A 24,566-nucleotide genomic window follows, 5' to 3' on the forward strand; every position below is an offset into this window, starting at 1 on the left:
ATTTAATCGACATAGCAAAAGGCGGCAAAGCTTTTGTGTACCTAACATACAGTGTTGTACTCTGGCGGGATAAATGTGCAGTAATACTCCCTATTTTAAACTACCTATGTTTCTTCTTTTTTATGACATATTGACAGGCATTTTCTTTTATGTATGGATTGGTATGGATATACATTTCTCTTTTTTGTATAAGCGAAAAGAAAAGTTTTCTTTGTTTTTTTAGGAGTTGGTAACACTGCTCCTCGTTCCTATCAATACTGCTGTCACTGTCACATCATGCTCGCTCATTGTTCGCATTTGGCGTCGCGGAAAAGTGCGTAAATATTGATTGCGGTAAATAGTTACATACAGTAAATAAATAGATATGGCGGCACCATCCAACGGCAGTGGTAATTTAGTAGAAGAATTTGAAGAATCCTTTGAGGCAAGTATTAGTAGTATTTTTTTTAATGTTGAAAGAAAAGTAAAAGTTACTGGATAACCTGTATTATCTAGCTATGTTTATTATTATGACAACTGTCAAAATTTGATACCAACTTACAAAAACGAATCGTTCTATGCGTGGCCAACATAGTATCTAGTCGAAGCTTCATGAGCTAAATAATATTGTTGATAATCCCAATCCCATACACTTACCGTGTCTACGTGACCTCAATTCGCTTATGGGACTTCGAGTGTATTTCGATTTATGTGTGTGAGGGAGAATTTTGTTGCAAGCGATCGCATCGCAACGCATCCCATTCAAGTCGGCCATTTTAATTGATAAAATGTTTTTAAATCATTACGAAAGTAGAAATTGTTTATTGACTCTTTTAATAAAAATGGACATTCGCGGAACATGATAATTCGCGTTAGTGAGGACAAAAGCATTGAAGTGTTGGACGTTATTGTGCTATAAAGTGGAATATTGGGCTACTAGTTTGTTGATTTCGTGAATCGCGTGTGATTTTACAAAGACAATGTCTGGAGCCGGTGAGGACGCTGGGTGCTCTTCGGGAGGAGTCGCCATACAAGTATTTCGTCCGACATGGGAAGAATTCAAGGATTTCAACAAATACATTCAGTATATGGAGTCTAAAGGTGCCCATAAGGCTGGGCTCGCGAAAGTGATTCCTCCACCAGAATGGGTGCCTCGTAAGTCTGGGTATGACTTGGATCAGCTGAACGTGACTATCCCGTCGCCAATATGCCAGGTTGTGACCGGCAAGCAAGGTTTGTTTCAACAAATAAATATTCAGAAGAAGTCTATGACCGTAAAGCAGTTTGCTGTTATGGCTAACTCCGCGAAGTACTGCACGCCTCGCCACTCGAGTTTCGACGACTTGGAGCGGAAGTACTGGAAGAATGTGACTTATGTTGCCCCAATCTACGGGGCCGATGTGAATGGAAGCATCACGGACCCAGACATTCAAGAGTGGAACATTAACCATTTGGGTACGATACTTGATTTCGTAAACTCTGATTATGGGATAGAAATTGACGGAGTCAACACAGCTTACCTGTATTTTGGTATGTGGAAGACAACATTCGCATGGCACACTGAAGACATGGATTTGTATTCAATTAATTATTTGCACTTCGGCGACCCGAAGACCTGGTATGCTATCCCACCGGAACATGGCAAAAGATTTGAGAGAATCGCTGCAGGATTCTTCCCAACTTCAGCTAAAACTTGTGCAGCGTTCTTGCGGCACAAGATGACACTTATATCACCGCAAATATTGAAACAGTACTCTGTGCCAGTGAATAAGGTTACTCAAGAAGCCGGTGAAATAATGATCACATTCCCATACGGCTACCACGCTGGGTTTAACCACGGATTTAACTGTGCTGAATCAACAAACTTTGCTGCTCCGAGATGGGTTGAATACGGCAAAAGAGCCATACAGTGCACGTGTAGCAACGACATGGTTAAGATTTCCATGGACACATTTGTCAAGCGTTTCCAACCTGATCGCTATGAACTATGGCTCAAAGGTCAAGATATTGGTTGCCACCCAGAACAGCCCGAGAAGATGATGCCAGCACCTCACCCATCAGGGCAGGACATACTCTGTAACAAAAACAATACAGAATTACCCGAGTCATTTATAGAAGCGGAAGTAGAAGGTCTCAAGAAGAAGAAACGTCATCCATTACATTTGAAACGCGCGATGGCGAGCAAAAGCATTTCTGAAGGAGCCATCGCTGTCTCCATACTTGGCCATGATGTAATGGATGATGATGAAATGACTATGGCAGAAGGAGATTTAGACATGATGACATCAATGAAACGGCCTATGCTGCCCATTGATCCGAATGACACTCAACTGGACGCACTAGAAGACATATGGCTAAAAGGTGATGAGATGGAGCCTTGCGAAGCGCAGTTACCTGACACCGGTTACATGGATTCCGACAACGACTCTGATTACGAGGAACCGAAGTCGAAAAAGCACTCTAAAAAGAAACGGAAAGACAGCACATGTAAAAAGGAACCTAAAGTGAAGAAAGAAAAAGATATTGATAAAGCTAAACAGGGAACAGAAGGCACTGAAGGGAAGAAGAAAGAGAAGGCTACTCCTAAAAAAGGTGGTCGGAAAGTCAAATCCAAGAAGTTATCCGAAGAGCAGCTAGAAGATTTGGCTGCTGTAGTCTCTAATTGGGAATCCCCTCCCCACGAAGACACAGCTGCAAACATTCCTATTGAACTTAAAATTTCCCCTGATCCATTATCAGAATCGGCATGTGATGAAGCAAAACCTGAGGCTAAAAAGAATGAGCCGAAGAAACGAAAGTCCTCCGTAAAGTCTGACGGCGAAAAAGTGGAAAAACCAAAGAAGGAGAGAGTCAAAAAGGAGTCAAAAGTCAAAGAGCAGAAAACTGAAGAAAATAAGAAAGAAAAGAAACCAAGGAAGCCACGGACGCCGAAGAAAGCCCCCAATTTCCAGTACAATTCACCGATTGAGCCCATCATGCAGAAGCATCAGAAAGCGTATCAGCAGAATGAGAAACGAGACATACCAATCACCACCCTCACAGTTCCTAGACCACCGGTCACGTCCACAGTCACAGCTACGAATCCTAACAGTCTACTAAAATCATCACAATGTAATCTTACACCTCTCAAATCACCCACAAAACCCTATTCAGATATCGTTGACCCAAATTTACGAGTCCCAACAATTGTGCCACCAGTCAATAAAAACCCAAACGCTTTTCAAGGCGAATTCCAAAAGTTCATGGTCAACAAGCAGAAGCAAGATCCCACACCAGCATTGCAGAGGATTTTCAAAAAACCGCCAAAAACAAAAACAACTAAAGCTTTACCCAAACCTGATAAAGTGGAACCTATTGAGTTGCCGAAACCGGACTATCCAATGCCAATAGGGCAGTATAACGATAATATATTCCTAAATCAAAATCCAATTGATTATAGGACATACCAAAATGAAAGACAAGAGACTCGCCAACCCGACAGACAGTGGAGACAAGATCAGTCACTGTATTACCCACAAAACACATTAGCGAATCCACAAATGTATAACCAAATGGACACAGATTATTATAGAAGACCTTACCAAACGCCGTGGTATGGATATAATATGGACTACCAGAAATAAGCAGTATTAGATAATAAAAAAATGACTTTAATTAGGTTACGTGTGGTTAAGCTTGCTTAATTGTTCTTAGTGATGTAATTTTAAAAGTTTAGAGTTTTATGTGTGGATTTAATTTCTGTAAAATTCTATAATAAATTATTTGAAAATCTTATTCAATGTGGAGTTTAACATTATTGGGTGGTTTTCGAGAGTGTTTTGACCGCTGCGCCCGCGCTGTCATTACGATCCGTCAATTTTCTTGAGGAAGGAATCATTTCCAAATTCAATCTTACTATTATTATAAAGAGGTAAGCGTTTGTGAGTTTGTATGTTTGAGGCGGGTAATCTCCGAAACTACAGAACCGATTTCAAAAATTCTTTCACCATTAGAAAGATACATTATCCAAGATTGCTATAGGCTATATTTTATCTCAAAATTTCCACGGGAGCGAAGCCCCGGGCAACATCTAGTCAATCATATCACAGTACAGATTTTAAAGTCAACATCAGTGATTTTAAAGTCAGATAGCAAAAATAATTCTTGTCTTAGTTAAAAGTTTGAAAAATTGTAATGACAGCGCGGCCGCAGCGGTCGAAACGCTCTGCGAACCAGCCTTTTAACAGTTGGACCAGAGTATAGATGGAATAGAAAACGCATATGATATAATACTTATATTTTATGCGCCAGGGAATTTATTTATTAAAACTTTATAACATTACGCAGTGTTCACACTAAAGCAATGTTTAAAGTAAACGTATATTATAGAATATTAAATATAAATAAGTAAAAAATCCTTTTTTTTTTTCTGAAATACAGTTAAAAAATATCAGCTAAAGTGATTGTTTTTTTTTTAAACTTTCGCGCTTTAACACATACATTAACGGGACTTAGCACGAATCTTTTTTGTTAATTTAATTTATGTAGTTTTGGCAGTCTATTATTAATATATGTATATATAGACTTGCATTCAGTGTTTGAAAAGACTCTTATGCCGGCTCAAAACTGTTACATTATACATATTATACATGATACATTGCTGGTTTCTCATTGGGGTAAACAAAAGCACTCATACTAACGACGCAATGTTCACGCGTTCGCATCCTTTTTATAAATAAAATCGACTTTAATAAAATCTTACAACAGTGTTAGCACACTCCATAAGAAGTGAGCTAAAAACCTAACCTCTTTAAGCCCTCCTTTCTTACTTCTTTGCCATGTCGAGCCAAGAAAACCTAGAGTTTCCAAAAAAGCAAGTTGGCTTAATTTTTTATTTATTTATTGAAGGCAGCTTTTGCAGCTGATACGTCTATCAGGCAATGTTGAAAGTTCTATACTCAATTCGTTTATGCTTTTATGAGAAGCCGTCTTATAGAAGTTAGCTTACATTTTGAGCTAAAAGCATCGAGCCTTTTCGATCACTACGAACCCGCGTTTTGCTATGTTAGCAGACGTTTGCAACGCATGTCATGTAATACCTATGGCGCATTTTTCTCACGAGATTATTAATTTATTTCAATACAAACGATTATATTATTAGCATATACTGGTAGGCTACCACGAAACACAACACGTAGCACGTAATTGCGTCCACACGTTCTCACTTTTATTTACACGATGCTTAAAAGATATGAGATAAAGAGACTGAATGTGGACGTTAGTGAAGTGCTACGTATTTGTATGTTTCGTGGTAGGCCTACAGGAGCGACTGTCAAAATTGCCATACGAATAAATTAAATAAATCATTCTGTAAAGGTCTCAAACCTATAATATTGATTAGTTAAATGGATAGATAATAAAAGGGTAGTCGCCTATATAATATAAAAAGTATAAATACACGACTTACAAATGTCACTTTGATTGATCAATTTTATTTACAGTGACATTTAGTATTTTTAATTCTCATCGAAGTACGAACGATGGAGCCATGATACTAAAAAAAAAAATTGAAGCGTTTTTTGACTCCAACATTTGTGACGTCACTTTTGTTTTAGACAAATGCTAAAAGTATCTGATTTCGTGAAGTGACGTTTGAACGCGGCGTGTAGAGTTTCATTACTTCCATTAGTGCCCGACATTTTTTTGAAACTGAACTAGAGTTAAGGACACTGTGATTAGTCTAACCTAACTATAGCCGCCTATCGAGGTTTACCCGTAATAAATATCTAAAGAATTATTATAATTAAATTAAAAAAAAACAATAAATTTATCTTCCTTCAGTCACAGTATGATTTTTCACATTTTAAAATACGTTAAGGCGCGTTTCCACCTTAGCAAATCAATGCGCAAATGTTGAGGCCCTACCTACCCGTACGCTGGCTCCACCAGCTTTTTTAACCACCGACCCCAAAAAGAGGGGTGTTGCAAGTTTGACCGCTAAGTGTGTCTGGCTGTTTACGTGGCACCGTAGCTCGTCGACGGGTGAACCGATTTGGATGCGTTTTTTTTTTTATTTGATAGCTAATTTTTGTGCGGCGGTTCTTAGATATGTTTGATCAAAATCGGTTCAGCATTTCAAAAGTTGTAGCGAAATTAATAAAGTCGGAGTTTTTTTTTTATTTGTCTAACAAATAAAACTTGTATTAATATTTCTTAGCGAAAACTATTACAATAATCTTAACAAAATACGATAGTTATAACTTACTTTGTTAAGATTATTATTTTTTTCAGTAAAATAGTTTTAATTGGACACAATTGCTACAATTCAGTAAATTGAAAACTATATGGCCCCCAAAATCTGTGTAGTACAGTCAACAGCCACATCAAGTTACCCTACGTGAACCCTTACCCTTTATATATAAAAAATGGTAAGCCCTTCTGGCATAATAGGGACCAACACTGTTTGAATGAGTTTCTTTCGGCATTTCTTCTCAGCAGTGGTCGTTCCGAAATGCTAGTAGTTTGTAGCTTTGGTAAACATCATTTAATTTAGATTATGACGTGAAAAAGTGCCTGTGAAGGCCTAATTTCTGAATAAATGATTTTGATTTTGATTTTGATTTTGATTTTGATTTTGATTTTGATTTTGATTTTGATTTTGATTTTGATTTTGATTTTGATTTTGATTTTGATTTTGATTTTGATTTTGATTTTGATTTTGATTTTGATTTTGATTTTGATTTTGATTTTGATTTTGATTTTGATTTTGATTTTGATTTTGATTTTGATTTTGATTTTGATTTTGATTTTGATTTTGATTTTGATTTTGATTTTGATTTTGATTTTGATTTTGATTTTGATTTTGATTTTGATTTTGATTTTGATTTTGATTTTGATTTTGATTTTGATTTTGAACCTATATTGCGCGATAATAGCGAATTTACAAAGAATTTGGGTAGCTTGATGTGCTGTTGACTGTGCTACTGACATTGTGTAACGGAAAATTATAATGCTTTCTAATGAAATCCTTCACGCAGTATAGCATAAAGCCACGCAGTATTGCATGGCTCATTTATGCATTTAAAAATGTACTAAGATCTAAAGTGCACTAAAATCAAAGCAATAAAGAACAATTTTCATTAATAAATAAAAAGTAATTGATTGAAGTGTTATAGTGGCGCTAGTGTGCGCGTAATTGGCTCGAGTGAAATAGCAGATCATGCTTTTCACTCATGTTACCTGTGATCTGTAATGAGTGACATTGTTATACTTATATAATAAAACTAAATTGTATGTGGAAACGAGACGCACCATAGCAAATTTAGCCGCAATGTATGTATGTGCTAATTGTTGATAAATAAATTAATATTTTATGCAAGATGGCAGTATATTTGTTTTTAGTACAGTCGTCAATATTTGATTCCCTGAATTACGCCCATATTACCGCCGCCTGAAGGTCCGTTTTGGTTAATTTTACATGAATTTGTCAATACTTCTTATAATCATGGTATCTAACGGATAACCTTCCAAAGGCGCATAAGGTATATAGAGACTGACATCTTTTGTTCTACGACTTTTGTCTAAACGTAATAAATACAAAAAATTTCCTTTTTTTTATTTTTAATGTCGTTTCTATAAAATTTAACTCTTATGTTCGATTCCGCCACATAACGCTACTGTACTGTCTCGTGTTGCTCGGCTATTACATAGAGTTAACATGTGTACAATCGCAAATTAGATTTTTTTTTTTAAGAAACTACTAATTACGAAAAGTCGTAGAATAAAAGTTGCTTGTTTCGATGTGCCCAAGTAGTCTTTAGGAGATTTTGCGTTTGATACCAGTAACCCTGTATAGACAGGTGATCATCCCGAATTCTCGGCAGGTAATTAAACATATACCAGGTTCAATTTTTGTATATAACTCTTCTCTCATCCTCACAGTTCCTGGTGTGCTACCATGAAACATAAAACACGTGGCACGCCATTGAGTCAACACGTTCTATTTTTCACACGACGCGTACACGACATGGGAAAAAGAGACAGTATGCGTTAGTAACGCGCTATGAGTTTGTATGTTTCGTGGTAGGCCTTCTGGTTACGGGGCAAGGCCGCGAAGCCCATGTTCCAGCTTTAAAAAAAAAACTACAATTTCGAAGATTCGACTGTAAATTATTGACAGACCCGGGCGTCTTCCCACTCTATCTAGACTTCAAATGTAACAGTTAAGTTTGTATGTATGTTTGTTTGTTTGTACTCGTAAATCTCTGGAATCGTGGTTCGAGGTTGATATAATCTTTCTGTTGTAGACATATCTTGTACAGAAATTAAAGTCTATTGTCTACCTAGAATCCAAAAATGGGTACAGAAAGTTACAGAGCTTGTTGCAGCAGTTTCTGATAAAATATATTGTGATCTGACAGATAAACTAATCGCTATAATAGTCTGCCCGATGTGATTGGCCGATTTTAGACGCTTCACTTGCTTTTATAACTGTGCAAGCGGTGAAACATACAATTAGTGTACTGAAATAATTTATTTTCATAATTAATAAAAAATAAGAGTTTCATATTAAATTTAAAATAAAAAAATAGTATCTGCGAAGTTAAGAAGAAATTTTTATGCTGGCTCCACGCTGTCGTCGAACGGTTTTCCAAACTTTGACGGATTCTATATACATTTCTGGTTTTTAATTGCGGTAAATGAAAGCACTCATACTAACTACGCAATATTTACGCTTTCGCGTCGGCGTGTGTCGGAGTTCGGCGACAGTGGCGAGCTGGCAACAGTCAGAATGTTGTTATACACATGGAATTAGTAGGCACTCCGACGAATTACTTAGTAAATCCATGGTTAAACATAAAAAAAAAACATGCTTTTAGAGCAAAGATTTTGGATAAGGTCAAATCTTTCAATATCAAATTAATATTAGAAACTCTAAAACAAAATCTTTGTTTTAGAGTTTCTGATAAATCAAAATCAAATCATTTATTCAGAAATTAGGCCTTCACAGGCACTTTTTCACGTCATATTCTAAATTAAATGATGTTTACCAAAGCTACAAACTACTACTGATATTGTTCGATATGTAATGACGTGTGTCAGAAGTGTCAAAAATGTCACTGTATTTTTTTTTTAATATGTATGCCTCTTACACACTAAGTATGGCCGAACTCTGACAGATACAGACGCGACTGAATTTTTGCTAAAAGGGCATTTTACGACATGCGGTGCGGTTGAAACTCGTAATACAAAATCTAAACTTGCCTTTTTTTATAGTATACTATATTTTAATTTGTAAAAAGTCTGATATTTAGCATATTAAGTTACATTATAATAACAATATAATAATTGAAAAATGATTTAAATTGAAATTTGTCATTAAAAATAGAATCGATTTACCTACATATATTTTTTATTTCAATCACCCTTTCAAATTAAAAATTATTTATTCAATTCAGGATAATATACATCACTTATTGACGTCAAAAAACTTAAAACTAAGCCTACTGCCGGCTTCCAAAGCGCAGGTGAAGAAGAAGCGGCGCAACAAACTTCACCGCGGCCTTTTCTCCAAGGACGTCAATTGACAAAATGTGTATCTTATAAACCCACAGATCAATAAAAATAATAAACAATATATAAATTGTAACCTTTGTCTATCATGATGCTTGAATGAAACAAATAACTTTAATTCGGGGCTGTGACACCGCTAACCCCGGGTCAGCGTATATTGTAAAAGTTAATGGAAGGATAACGCTATAAAAGGGATATCCTTTGCTTAAAATTCCACCAATATTCCAACTACACAGCTAAATGGAACCTTTCGAGCTTCTCAACTCTCGGCTGTGTCTACCCTGTAAGGGATAGAGACGAGAAGCTGTGTATATGTAAAAAAATATATAGTGATTTTGTGTAGGTGTGACAGGGACCGGACAAGCCGTTCGTTTGCTTAATCCTTTGAAAAGCTTTCCCATATTCTCGTGTAACCTGTTCAATGGCTAACCCAATCCAATGATTATCCCATATGGTCTCTAAAAGAGAGTTTTGTAGTCGTTGATATAGCGCTTACCAAAGCAAATTGGACGGGTTACAGCACCGAACGGCTTTCGAAAGCAAACCCATTCCAAAAACCCGTGAAAGGGATAGCGGTCCGGTCCCTGTGTGATCCAGAAACGTCCCGCGGATGGTATGAACAAAATGGCCGAGTGCATGAACCAAATATCCGAAACTGCATTTTCCTCTCGTACTGAATGTCCGTAGTGCGACTCTGATATTCACATCTCACTATCGAGTCGATTCGTAGTGAGACGCAGCCAACCAATCACAGTGCGCCATTGTGACGCAACGAGTACACCGCAATGTGATTGGTTCACTAAATCTCAACAAGCCACGCGTAGAGTGAAACTAACCTAGGGGAGCTACCATGAAACAAAACACGCACGTCATTGCGTTCCCTCTCATCATTGGGTCCACAGGTTCTCTCTTTTACACGATGCGTACACGACATGAGAAAAAGAGACAGCATATAACGATATGCTGTCGCTTTTATACTATCGAGTATATAACGTATCGATATATATATCGAGTATATAACGTATATCGAGTATATATATATCACTAACGAGTGATGTGCTAAGTTTTAGTATGTTTCTTGTTAGGTTTTCTGTCTCACGTCACGACGATTTCTCTTGTCAATGCTGTACCTATGTATTGTACAGTCAACAGCACATCAATCTACCGAAATTCATTGCAAACTCGCCTCTATTACAGAGCCATAGAAGTTCAGGCAGGGTAACATGTTGTCTCAAGGTCTCACCTCAGGTGTGATAAGGGTTCCCAACTATACTGCTAAAAACAGTATTACTATACTGTTTTTCGCTAAATTGCTGTTCTCAGACGCTCACATATATTATATAAAATTTTGTTAGAGGCGCTCCGTCTCAGTGCAGCGCAGCCGCAAAATTACGCTTTGCCACGTTCGTTAAAAACATTTTTTAAAAATACTGTTCATTTTTGCTATTCAGACCTAAATCTATACTATAATTATAAAGAGTTAAGCGTTTGTGAGTTTATATGTTTGAGACGGGTAATCTCTGAAACTACCGAACTGATTTTAAAAAAATAATTCACCATTAATAAGGCACATTATCCCATACTGCTATTGGCTATGTTTTATCTCAAAATTCCCCCGTGGCTTCGCTTCCGTAAGCGAAGCCCCGGACAACGTCTACAACGTATACTTTATGTCTGGTAAAAAAAAGTTTGCAGCCCTTGTGATGCACCACATTAACCTATTCCATACCTACTCAGGCATGTCTCAACGTGTTGACGAAGCAGGAATCATCTCCGAGCGTGGAGAAAGAAGAAGTGAAGGTCGAGGTTGAGAGGTTCATCGACCTCGCCAGGCAGATGGAGGCATTCTTCCTGCAGAAGAGGCAAGTGGCTTCAAGAACTCTCTCTCTCTCTCTCTCTCTCATCTCCGCATGTTATCATATTGACATTCTAGTCGAAATATACAAACACAGCACGTTACTAACGTCCATATGCTGTCTCTTTTTACCATGTCGTGTACGCGTCGTGTGAAAGAAGAGAACGCGTGGACGCAATGACGTGTTACGTGTTTTATGTTTCGTGGTCGCCTTCTAAACTGTGGCGAATAACCTGAAAATGTTTATATTTGATGATTTTTAACCCCCGTCGTTAGAAAAAGGGGAGTTATAAGTTTAACGTGTCTGTATGTCTGTCCGTATCATCGTAGCGGCCAAACGGCCGTACCGATTCTGATCTATTTTTTTTTTTATTTGAAAGATAATTTATAAGTTTCGAGATTGCTCTTAAAGTCTGTTCAACCAATTGGAAACCTATCTTAAATTTTTAATTTCTATTATGTGGCCAAATTATGATACTCCAAATTTTCAAAACCACAGCCGATAGACCAAAGTAAAGAGACTTATATACACATCCAAGACCCTGGTCAATCTGAAATCACATTTTCCTACGTGACCTGACCGGGGATCGAACCCGAGACCAGTGTACGAGCCTGGTATGATGACCATTAAGCCCCGGAGGAGCATACTATAGATGAAGTGTTATAATACACTAATCCCTGTTTTTAGATTCCTTCTATCAGCGATGAAGCCCGAATTACTAGTGAAAGAGGACAACAATGAACTTAAATGTGAGCTTCAGCGTAAAGATGAGCTTTTGAGGAGACATTACGACAAGATTGGACAGTGGCAAAACTTGCTGGCCGACTTGCAGGTGAGTGTCGGTAAAACAGCTCGTGGCGCCATAGTGCGCGTCGGTAAAAACAGTTTTGGACAAGGACCTGACCCGCCCAGTCCCCCAGTTCAGGATAGCTGCCTTAGTTGTGGATTTAGATTCTTAGTTTTGCTTTAATTTCATATAATTTAATGTAACACGTAATTTTGCTTTGATTTAGGTACATAAAGATCTATACTGTCAATTTTGATTTAATGTAACACGTGTTATTTAAGTAATTTTGATAATATTATTAACAAAGACTTATGAACTGTGATCAATATGCTGCGAATGATCCAGGGGCACACAGTGTACAATAAGCAGGGTTCGCAGCCCGTGCAGCAGGCGGCCGCCTCGCCGCGACAGCCGCCCACCGTGCCGCAGAGTGTTCAGGTTAATATTTTATACTATCTATATCTTGTGTAATATTTTATTTGCCCTCCTTACACATCAACTTCCTCACAAAATCTCAGGAACTGGTGTTGGTCTGAAAATTAAAAATATTACATTTCATACTTTAGAACTAAATAAATAAATATTAGGACAAATCACACAGATTGAGCTCGCCCCAAAATAAGTTCGAGACTTGTGTTATGGGATACTAACTCGACGATACTATATTTTATAACAAATACATATAGAGATAAACGTCCAAGATAAACACCTGGGCCAATCGGAAAAAGATCAATTTCATCATGAGCCGACCGGGGATCGAACCTGGAACCACTACACTTATTAATACCCTGAACATATGCAATTAAAATTAGACGAAATCGTAAAAATAATTTACAAAACCGAGAAAAACGTTTCCCGCCAGGCGCAACAGATGGCGGCAGCGGCGGCCGCGCAACAAGCCGCGTTACAGCAACAAGCGCTGCAGCAACAACAGGTACCGCGCCCCGCGCCGCCCCCCGCATACCCCGCCGCCGGACCCCGCCGGTAGCGGGCTCACTCCACTAGTATTTAAGACTTTAGTGTCTATAATATCCTCCCTTTGCAGTCGGGTAAAAAATTGATTAAGAATAAAGTTATGAACGACGCGCAACGTGGTATCACTCACGCATTACCATTGACCCGAGTGGAATAGCACATATTCGTTCTCACTCGTGCAAATTGTAATGAAAAGGAAATAATTTTGCGCGTCGAATGTACAGTGTTTCCATGGCTTAAAGGTCAAGAAAGTGACGTTATATTTGGAAGAGAGTCACCGCATAAATAAAACTAGAACTATCCCCTAAATATATACGACCTGTCTCGACCATCGCAGTAAAGCAGTGATGGCCGTGTGAACGACGTCGCGTTACACGTCGCGTTACGCCACGCGTGAAAATCTCGTACAAGGCGCCGTGCTTTCGTAGTTGGGTTAATTTCACGACTGTTTGAATGCGGCGCGAAGCGTTTAATTAGTGTCGCATATTTTTTTTTATAAAGAATATATATTTTTTAATTAAACATTTATAAAATTAACATTGTTCCAGTACTTTTCTTATTTATAAGATAGGATAATTAAATTGATTACTGTGTGTGACAAACGGTACAGTTTAATAAACACTAATGAAAGCCCGCGGCGACGTTGAAAACGCTCGTGAAATTCACCCAGTTATCGCATGTGGTTGTTTAAATGTCGCTATAATATTAAACGTGTGGCTGTCTCCCGTTGGCTGGCAACACCTGGGTAATACCAATCTTGACTACGTGTAATTGGTATCGCAATACAAAATATGTAGGTAGCTCGTCAAAAAACCGTGAATATCTCACTTTCTTGAAAAACTGTACGTCAGTTTTGGAATACTGAATGAGTGACACTACACTTTCATTGGTGTTCGAACAGTATGGCAATTGGCAACACAAAATTAAATACACAGATCGAAACGCATATTTTCCGAATATTATACAAAAATATTTAGGTGAAGTTAGTGATAGTATCAATAATGTTTAATTCATTTAAGTTTTGTTTTTCTGTTTGTTCTAAAATAAATAGAAATACATTTTTTTTGTTTTTATTTTCTTTTTTTGTTTCATTTGTCCCCTTTTTTTATTATTTTATTTTTATACGTAAGTAACTAGCGTATCTTCTTCGGGAACCACACTATCTATTGGTGAAAAACGTACAATAATCCGGTCGGTAGTTTTTGAGTTTACCGCGTTCATACAGACAGAATGACGCGACATGACTTCTTTTTATATGTAAGGATAGACTCAACCTTTGATATATCTCTTTGAAAAATGTCATTATCATTCGTCACTGAAAAATCTCATCGATAACCGACATTATTAAGATACTATCAGCGCCCCGGGGCTTCGCTCCCGTGGCCCCGGGATTTTGGGATAAAAAGTACGCTATGTGCTGTTTCAGGTTATTTTCTACCCGTGTACCTAATTTCATAACAATCTGTCCAGTAGATAATGCGTGAAGAGGTAACAAACTTACTTTCGCATTTATAATATTAGTTGGGATTGGGTTAACAAAAACGATATACATTTTAGTCTATATTTGGACTTGCCAAAACGCCGTAAGTATAGCATACTTACGTCCTGTCCTGTTGTGATATTACGTCGATAACAGTAAATGAACTTTCCCACACACTTTGAGCTGTAATAAATCAACTCGGGAGTATAAATTCAGGTTGAAAATATGCAAAATTAGTTCATTTATATGTATTGTATAAAAATATTTGCTTATTCAAAATAATTTTCATACAGTTAGGTTTTGATAACCTCAATAAAGTTATTAGTTTTGTTATAAAACTCTGGCTAGGAGAAGAAGCGAATCATTATGTTTTTGCCTCAGTTTTTTTAGTTTTCATACCAAACTAATTTGTTTTATTATTATTTTTTATTATTTAACATAGTCTACAATTTGTGTCGGCCATTTTGGAAATTTATTTCGAGAAATATGCCCGCCAAAACGCACAGTGCGCGTGTAACAGACAGAATCCACCAATTTAAAGGTAAGATTTTATTTACATTCATATATTTTAAGGGATTTTGATAATAATCAGGGGGCTACCGTGAAACATAAAACACGTAACACGTCATTGCGTCTTCATTCCGTCCATTTTTTCACGATGTGTAGACGATAAGGGGAAAATGAGACAGTGTGGACGTTAGTAACGTGCTTGTATGTTTCGTGATGCCATAGACCTTTCAAAATATTGAAGAAAATGTAAAAAAAGCCTGTAAATAAGCATTAATGACCTGAAGTGGTATTGCAGTATATGGACGCTGCAACACTAGGGGTTACACACGCGCCACGCGCGTTGTTTTGTTGGTCCTTAATGAAGCTTTAAGTTTACTACTAGCTGTTGGCCGCAGCTCCGCCCTCGGTAGCCTACGTTTACCTCGAGTCAGGAACTGTATCTATTCCAAATTTGATCAAAATTGGCATTGGCCAATTTTGACCATAAATCTATCAGACCGATTCACCTACTTGAAATTTGATATTAACCAAATTTCAAGTAGGTGAATCGGTCTGGTAGATTTCGCGTGATGCGTGTTCAGACAGGCATAAATTTAAAAAATTGCAGATTAGTAATCTGTATCATTAGATAGTCTGTTCCACTACAAATCCCGAAAACTGTACAAATGTAGAAATTTAACTCTTCTTCAGTTTTATTATATGTATTTGATTACAACAATCAATACAAATCAACAGAAAAAAGCACAAATAATAATAAATAAATATATTAGGACAAATCACACAGATTCAGCTAGCCCCAAATTAATGTTGAGACTTATGGGATATTAACTCAACGATACTATATTTTATGACAAATACATGTATAGATAAACATTCAAGACCCGGGCAAATCAGAAAAATATCATTTTCCATCATGACCCGACCCGGGGTTCGAACCCGGGACCTCTCGGTTCAGAGGCAAGCACTTTACCACTGCGCCACCGAGGTCGTCAAATCTTAAAGGCAAATTATCGTGTCGTGAATAAATTTCCTTCATGTGATGACTAGGGGGGGAAAAGCGATTAACTATATTCCTCCGTCCATTAAAAGTTGCGCTTCATTTAAAACCAGAAATAAATTTGAAGTATTCAAAAGTCGTAATACCTAGAAGATGTTTTTGTCAAAATTAATACCTATATTTGTTTTGTAATGTTTAACTGTCTGGCTAATGTTCATCTTTGACAAGTGAGTCAGATAGTCAACACTGTGTTTTTGATCTCCGTACGATTTAATTTAAATTAACAGTGTAAAAGTGATAGTCTGAATATAAAAATACAATAATTTTATCAGTTTTAATTAAAGTAATCTTTTTACGCATAGTATTCAACTAAACTAGTGTTATTTACATAGTTACATTCGGCGTGAATTGGACTTATTATTTCTGTGCGGGTACAGCGTACATTTTACTGTGTTTCGACCGCCAGGACATCTTCGCGGTTACGTAGTCTACGCAAGCACGATTATCGCGTGCAGTTCCAGCGAAACGCGCTTCGTGCGTCACTGCGGAGTGGGTGTCAAAGATTAAACAAGTTTATGAGTCGTATTTCGCTGCCTAATAGACATTGTCTCTGGGAGGAAAACATTTTTTTTTTTTTTTTTATTTTTAAATTGCCAATATGAAGTGTGCTGGGTGCATGAAAATTATTAAAGATCAAAATATTGTTAAATGTACATCGTCGCCCTGTGAAAAAAGTTTTTGCTCATTATGTATAAATATAACAAACCTCACAACGGAGCGTAAAAAACAATGGAAATGCCCGGAATGTTGTGCCATTAGCAAGAAGGGTGGGGATAACAGCCTCACACCAGTTCGAGCCAATAACGAAAATGTGACGACACGTAAGAAGTCCGACTCAGCGGGAAATGAGTTAAGTCAACTGACTGATCAGCTCCGCAATTTAACTAAGGAATTCTCTTCCGTAAAATTAAATTTGGAAGATCTTACACGCTCGCTAACTTATACTAATGGAAGGATGGATGATCTAATGTCCAAAATAGCTGAAACTGAAGGGCGAATTAGATACTTGGAGAAACGGGACTTAGAAGTAGACACCCTAAAGGCGAATATTATAAATCTCCAGAGCGAACTAAATTCTCAAGCGCAGTATAACCTATCCAATGAAATAGAAATTGTGGGAATACCAGAAAATACTAATGAGAATCTGCATCATGTTGTCCTTTTGGCGGCGACGAAGGTGGGAGTAGCCCTAGAGGAAAACGACGTAGACTGGATAGCCCGGGTGGGACCTAAAAGACCTCCAGTGACCACAGCCCTGCCTGAGGACAGGCTGGTTGCCCCACGTCCAATTGTAGTGAGACTTCTGCGTCGTTCAAAACGCGACCAATTTTTAAAAGCCTCGAAGTCTCGGAAAAATCTTTCCAGTACCGACCTGGACGTCTTAGGAAGCACCAGAAGAGTATTTTTTAACGAGCGTTTGACGAGAGAGGGCAGATTACTTTTTCGTGATGCTAGGGCAAGAGCCAAACAGCAAGGATATGCTTTTTGCTGGTGTAGTCATAGTACCATATATATCAGACAGCGAGAAGGACAAGGGGCTGTGCGCATATCATCTAGAAGCGATTTGGATCGTGTTCTTCCTGTGCAATCACCTTCCGGAACTTCAGGACAATAGGATTTTTCTAGTGTTGGTGTTGATGGCTTATGTGTTCGGCTATTATAAGAAATATTGTAACTGTCATGGCAGGGTACTTTATGTTGACAAACAATTTTTGACTCAAGTTTTTAAATTTAGCTTTTTAAAGAAATATTTTCTGGGTTTATATATGGTAACACTCATTGAAATGTTTTTATGTTCAGGTGGTATCGGGTTTATTATAGATTTAATTGTGCTGATTCTTTATCTTAGTGACCTTTTCTCGTTGAAAAACGTAACGTTGATCTTATTCTTTCCTAAAATAAGGCTCTGGTTTGTAATGTTCATACATTTTTGGTTACAAACACATCCAAACTTGGAAAATTATCAAGTTAAAAGGCCTGGTTAACGAGGAAATAACATCGGAATTGGATTCTATAAAAATTAACTGCGAGATTTTTGACAATGATACCAGTTGCAAACGGTCTTTTAAACCATTTCACGATTTCAAACTGCTTGCTTTTAACATCAGAGGAATTGGAAAGAATATCGATGCTTTTCTTGTGGCTCTTCAGTCTCTTGATATATCTTTTGACGTTTTGGTCTTAACCGAGTGCCAGCTTTCTGCTTCTACAATTATACCTCACATCCCTAGTTATAATCACCACAGGACAAATAGATCTCACAACAAAAATAGTGGAGTTGTAGTTTACATCAAGGATAACTGGTGCGCCACAGTATCTGAACCTCCCATAGAAGAAGCCGATAGTTTAAAAATCCACATTCCCAATGTCATGGATATTCTTGCCATATATCGTTCGCCTTCTTTTAGACATCTAGAAAATTTCCTCACTTCTCTCCAAAATTGTATTGTTGACCATGGTTTGCCCTTCGTGATAGCAGGCGATATTAATGTTAATATATTGGATAACCAGAGTACTTCAAACGATTTGGAATACATGTGTTTCATGGCGGAACACGGTTTCCTTCCAGCTATCACGGAAAGGACTAGAGATTCACGTTGCATTGACCACATATATATCAAAAATATACGCAATCCTGAGGCCACAATTGGTATTGTATGGAATAATGCTATAACAGATCACTCTATGATAATGGTTGGTATGGGCGTCCAAAATCAAAAACCGGCCAGACCAAGTCGTGTTATGTTAAGGCGTGACTTCGAAGCCATAAGAGCGGAACTAGCAACTGTTGACTGGAGCTGTGTTACCGTTATAGATGATGTTAATATCGCGAATGATAAGTTTATGGAGCGGTTGAATGAAATCACTAAAAAACACTCTCGAGAGATAAGAGTTCACAGATCAAAGTTTAACCTTAAGCCCTGGATAACTCCAGGACTTATGCGTTGTATGCGGCACCGAGATAGATTACATTTGAATTCAAAAAGAGACCCATCTAACATAACAGCCAAAGTCATTTATAAACGCTACCACAATTTCTTTGTAACTCTTCTGAGAAAAGTCAAAACAGAATATGAGGATAAGAAACTAAAAGAAAATAAAAACAATCCCAAAGGTTTGTGGCGTGTAATTAAGGACATCTGTCATTTAACTAACTCCAAGAAAGAGCCAACCGAACTACTTAAACAACCAGGATGTCGGGACGTACAGCAGTCACTCGATAGTATCAATTTACATTTCTCAACGGTAGGGCAAAAACTAGCAAATGACATACTTTCTGTTACCAACAAAACAGAGGTGGAACTAGTTGCAAATGTTAAACTTAAAAATACTCCGGTCAACTCGTTTTTCCTTACTCCGACAGATACTGAGGAAGTTAATGGTATTATTTCGGGTCTTAAAAATGAGAAAGCGCCAGGTATCGATGGTTTGGGAAACCCTTTGATTAAATATGTCAAGAATGAAATTGCTATCCCTCTTGTACATATATTTAACCTAAGTCTTCAGAGTGGCGTCTTCCCAACTGTCTGGAAGGTAGCCTGTGTCTCACCAATCTATAAGGATGGAGTTAAAGACTCGATAAATAACTACAGACCTATATCACTTCTGGTTACTTTCTCTAAATTACTCGAAAAGCTCGTCAACATACGGTTAGTGAAGTTTATTGAATGTCACAATTTATTATCACCCAGACAATTTGGTTTTCGGCGGGGTAAATGCACGGAAGATGCGGTCTCTCTCCTAATAAATACGGTTGCATCACATCTTGACGAGAGTCGGAACTGTATTGGCATGTTTCTGGACTTGACCAAGGCCTTTGATACCGTATCCGTGCCAATTCTCCTTAGAAAGCTGGAGTCAATGGGAATCCGTGGCCTCAGTCTTGATTGGTTTACAAGTTATTTAACGAACAGAAGTCAATGTGTAAGGATTGGTCAGGTCTCTAGTCAAACTATGCCGGTACGGTTTGGAGTTCCACAGGGAAGTATACTTGGCCCAACCTTATTCCTACTGTATGTCAATGATATATTTGACATTAAAATTCCAAATTCTGATGTCCTTTGTTATGCAGACGATACTGCATTGATTTTTCATGGTGCAACATGGACCGAAGTTCAAGATGCCACCGAGCGTGGCATGGCTCTAGTATCTGAGTGGCTCAATAATAATTTACTAACCTTGAACACAAATAAAACCATGTATCTGTGCTTTCACAAGACTGCTGCATCTGCCCCAAACTTAAATCTAAAAATACAAATCCACAGCATGTTATGCAATGGGCAGCCTTGTTTTTGTGACGTTCTTGCGCGCGCTAGGCTCATTAAATACCTTGGTGTTCACGTAGATGAAAATCTCAATTTTAAGAAACATATTGAGATTCTCTCGGCTCGTATAAGAAAGGTGGTAAATGTAATGCGTAACCTAAGAAACGCTGCGAGTAATGATACTATGAAAACTGTGTACTACGCGCTCTGTCAATCCATAATTATGTATTGTATTTCTTGTTGGGGAAATGCGGCTAAGACTTTTGTTATTCGAGCTGAGATAGCTCAGCGTTCGGTATTAAAGACCATGCTTAGCAAACCGTACAGACACCCGACAGATGACCTTTATACAGAAGCTGGTGTGCTTACCGTGCGCAAACTTTATATCTTGAAAATGTCGGTCTCTATGCATAGATCTGTTCTTTCTGCCAGTAACTATGAGTATCTTGTAAATCGAAGAGTTTTTCGAGTTCCGGTCCCCTTTTTGAATACAAGATTTGGGCAAAGATTAAGCTTATTTAGTAAAATACATATTTACAACTACGTAGTTAAATTCTGTGACATTAAGAAAAAATCTATACATGAAGCCCAGAGGATAGTTAAGGATTGGTTGTCTACGCTAAGCTACGACGAAACAGAAGTAATTTTATTAATTGAAAGTTGAGTCTAAAAATTCCCTACCTGACACACTTATTACCACTAGTTTTTAAATTTAAGTTTATTTAATAAGAAAGTACTATCTGGCTCGGAAACCCTGTATTTTTAAAACGATTTTTTTTTTTTTGTTGAAATTGACTTCCTCGATACAGGCCTGCCTAGGAAGTAGGACCTGAGGAAGTCATAGTTTATATGATTAATTTGTAAAATTTCTGCAATGTTTGTAAAAAAAAAAAAAAAAAAAAAAAAAAAAAAAAAAAAAAAAAAAAAAAAAAAAAAAAAAAAAAAAAAAAAAAAAAAAAAAAAAAAAAAAAAAAAAAAAAAAAAAAAAAAAAAAAAAAAAAATTGTACCTATACTTTATTTTTTATCTTTATTAATTTTCAATTTTAATTCTTATTTTTTCTAATTGGTACCCATGGACCAGCGTCGCGGGAACCAATTCGGTCGTGTGTAATATTGCAATTTGTAATACTGATTTTGTTATAACCAAATATTTTGTTTTCTTTCAACTGACGCGCGCAGAATCCTATATACACGCTTCCCCCGCCACTAACCACGTCCCCCTCCGTATTGTCTTCTGGATTTTCCCGCTAAGAATATAATTTCTCGCAGATGCAAAGCAGTCTCGCGCAAGGCATGTACCTGGCTGGAGGGCGAGGCGCCTACCCTGGCGCCCCGCTGCAAGGCCCGCTGGCCTATTTGGAGAAATCTGCTACTAGTATAGGTAAAACATCTTTATCCTCTAGGTTTATAAACGCCTGCGCAAATTTATTAGCAATAATGTCTAATATGATATTTGCTGTTAATTATCTGTCAGCTATCGCGATTTTACTTGTCGGTCGGTCATGTAGCTTTCTATTTGAGTTTTAATAAAATAAATGATTTCTTAACATTATCTAAATGCATTAACTTGAATTATAATGCCGGCTCCACACTGTTGTCGAACACCGACACGAATGCATTAACGTTGCGTAGTTAGTATGAGTGCTTATATTTACCGCAATAAAAAACCAGAAATGTATACCGAAACTGTTAAAGTTCGGCGGTGTACCGAGTGCACACTAGCGCCACCATCATATTTTTATAAATTTCTTTTAAATAAAAGCAAATTCTAAAAATCTAACTTGGACAAAGCATGCTATGCTATATAAAGGACTTAATTAAAAAGTAATATATTTTTCCATTGTACAATATGTACTTAGTCACAATTTACTGAACTTATTTTAGTGGCCGCCGTTTTAGTAGATTGTGGCAACTGTGTCCAATATAAAACTGTAATACTTTTCAATGCAGACATTTACCTTGGGAAGTACAATTAGTCCGAGAGAGATATTTTTAATTTGCCTCTGTTAAAATTATTTTGGAATTGATAAAAATATGATGGTTCGCTCGGTGCATTCTTGAATAAACCTGACCGACTGTGGCAGTCAGTTAGCAGCGTCATCTGCGCCGAGCTTTGCATATGATTCCCTATTAGTGACATACAATTTATTTTCTAGATATGGTAGGACTGGGCGATGGACGAAGGTGACGCGGTCGCGGGAGGGGCAGGGGGCGGGGCCGTGGCAGAGGCCGAGGTGAGTCCAATTCATAATAGTCTAATCTAATCTATTCTATTAGGACAAATCACACCGATTGAGCTGGCCCCAAAGTAAGTTCGAGACTTGTGTTACGGGATACTAACTCAACGATACTATATTTTATAACAAATACATATATAGATAAACATCCAAGACCCGGGCCAATCAGAAAAAGATAATTTTCCATCATGACCCGACCGGGGATCGAACCCGGGACCTCTCGGTTCAGAGGCAAGCACTTTACCACTTCGCCACCGAGGTCGTCATAATAGTAGTTCGGTTCAAAAGGAATCGAAGCATTTAGATACATTATTGATAATAAAAATGATGACTTTCATCATACGCTTTGCGTTTCAATCTGAATATTAGCAAGAAATTGCTGATTCTAATCTTTTAAGCAATGTTGTTGCAATCTTTTGAATATTGCCACCGCGATCCAAACTTGTCAATACAACCATTGGCGCCATCTGTCCGCAGTGTTGAGAACTGTCTAATTCTATTTTTGTGAGTTGTGTCATTGAAGTTGTGCTAGTTGCTCAACAGATGTCGCTACATACATACAAGTGGAATTTACATTTCTTATTTTTGACATTTGGCAGGTCGTGGCGCATCCCCTGAGTACGGCGGCAGCATTACCCCCCCGTAGCGCGCCCCCTCCCGCGCTACATCTCATACTGCGCATGTACACACATACATACACACATAGTATCATCGGCCCTTATAGGTTTCTAAACAGAGGTTAAACCTCTTGTTTACTTTGCTTGATACAATTTATCTTCTTACATACTGGTCTCGGAGAGAAATAAAAACAGAATGTACCGGTTGCATTTCCCGCGTAGATTGTAAAATTCAATCAAAGGAAAGGGCTATAAATTGGAGATTCTTCTCGAAAACCTTTCACAATTTAATCTCATTTTTCCACCAATAAAGCTAAGCATACAGCTGTCATGTATCGAGAGGTAGGTAGTCTTGCTGAACATAAAATGACTTTGTCATTTTCTAGCTGATCCACATTAATTTTTTGTAAGAGAATAAGTATGAGTATATATATATCAGCGACTAGACGTTGCCCGGGGCTTCGCTCCCGTGGGAATTTTGAGATAAAAAAAATAGCCTATAGCAATCTTGGATAATGTACCTTTCTAATGGTGAAAGAATTTTTCAAATCGATTTGGTAGTTTCGGAGATTACCCGCCTCAAACATACACAGTCACAAACGCTTACCTCTTTATAATAATAGTATAGATAGAGTAATGTAACTTAAAGTAACAGACTTCTTGGAATCTATGGAATTTTCGCTTGTCGCTGGTCGCCTCTCCGGTTGGTTAAATACTCTAAATTATATATGAGGTCATAGTCTACACGGGCACGGTAATATTCACGGGCCATTGATTATACAATATACTAATCTATTCACAATATTTAACGATCACACATTAAGCTTTTTAATTTTTTTTGTGAAGATTAATTTGCTTGTAAAGATTTTTTTTTTTAAATATTAGATTTGTGTAACAATTGTATTGTAATCATTGTAAAAAAAATAAATAAATGGATTGTACTCTTCCCATTGAAACTTTTTTATCATTTTAGATGTTTAAGCCACGCATCCCGCTAATTACAACATCGTAAGGAAACCTGTACACTGGTTGACTGTCTAGTTCACTAGTGTGTATACGTTGCGACTAATTGCCACTAGATGTCGGTAGATAGTCGTAAAAATCATGTCATATGGCTTGGATAAAGTCTGACACACCAGTGTTGGCAATCACTATAAGAAAGACCGCAATAAAGAAAGACGACCTCGGTGGCGCAGTGGTAAAGTGCTCGCCTCTGAACCGAGAGGTCCCGGGTTCGATCCCCGATCGGG

The 24,566-nt window shown here is 37.6% G+C and overlaps 1 protein-coding gene across 1 annotated transcript; it reads left to right on the forward strand.

The window, feature by feature from the left end:
- The first annotated feature begins 562 nt into the window (after positions 1-562).
- On the forward strand, positions 563-24,262 carry LOC128682350 (lysine-specific demethylase 4C-like). The gene is made up of 8 exons (XM_053766996.2): positions 563-3,599; positions 11,269-11,393; positions 12,075-12,219; positions 12,520-12,612; positions 13,037-13,108; positions 21,732-21,843; positions 22,619-22,696; positions 23,299-24,262. The coding sequence occupies exons 1-7, from the start codon at positions 960-962 to the stop codon at positions 22,648-22,650; spliced, it is 3,219 nt and encodes a 1,072-aa protein (XP_053622971.1). The 5' UTR covers positions 563-959; the 3' UTR covers positions 22,651-22,696; positions 23,299-24,262.
- Positions 24,263-24,566: the final 304 nt, after the last annotated feature.

This window comes from Plodia interpunctella, chromosome 30 (assembly GCF_027563975.2).
Source record: "Plodia interpunctella isolate USDA-ARS_2022_Savannah chromosome 30, ilPloInte3.2, whole genome shotgun sequence".
Lineage (NCBI taxonomy): Eukaryota > Metazoa > Arthropoda > Insecta > Lepidoptera > Pyralidae > Plodia > Plodia interpunctella.

Bases quoted from the DNA above. Each gene is read 5' to 3' on its own strand.
- LOC128682350 (XM_053766996.2), top strand. From the start codon at position 960: ATGTCTGGAGCCGGTGAGGACGCTGGGTGCTCTTCGGGAGGAGTCGCC. The intron at 11,394-12,074 runs GCAAGTGGCTTC...CCCTGTTTTTAG, and splicing joins GCATTCTTCCTGCAGAAGAG to ATTCCTTCTATCAGCGATGA. The intron at 13,109-21,731 runs GTACCGCGCCCC...AATTTCTCGCAG, and splicing joins AAGCGCTGCAGCAACAACAG to ATGCAAAGCAGTCTCGCGCA.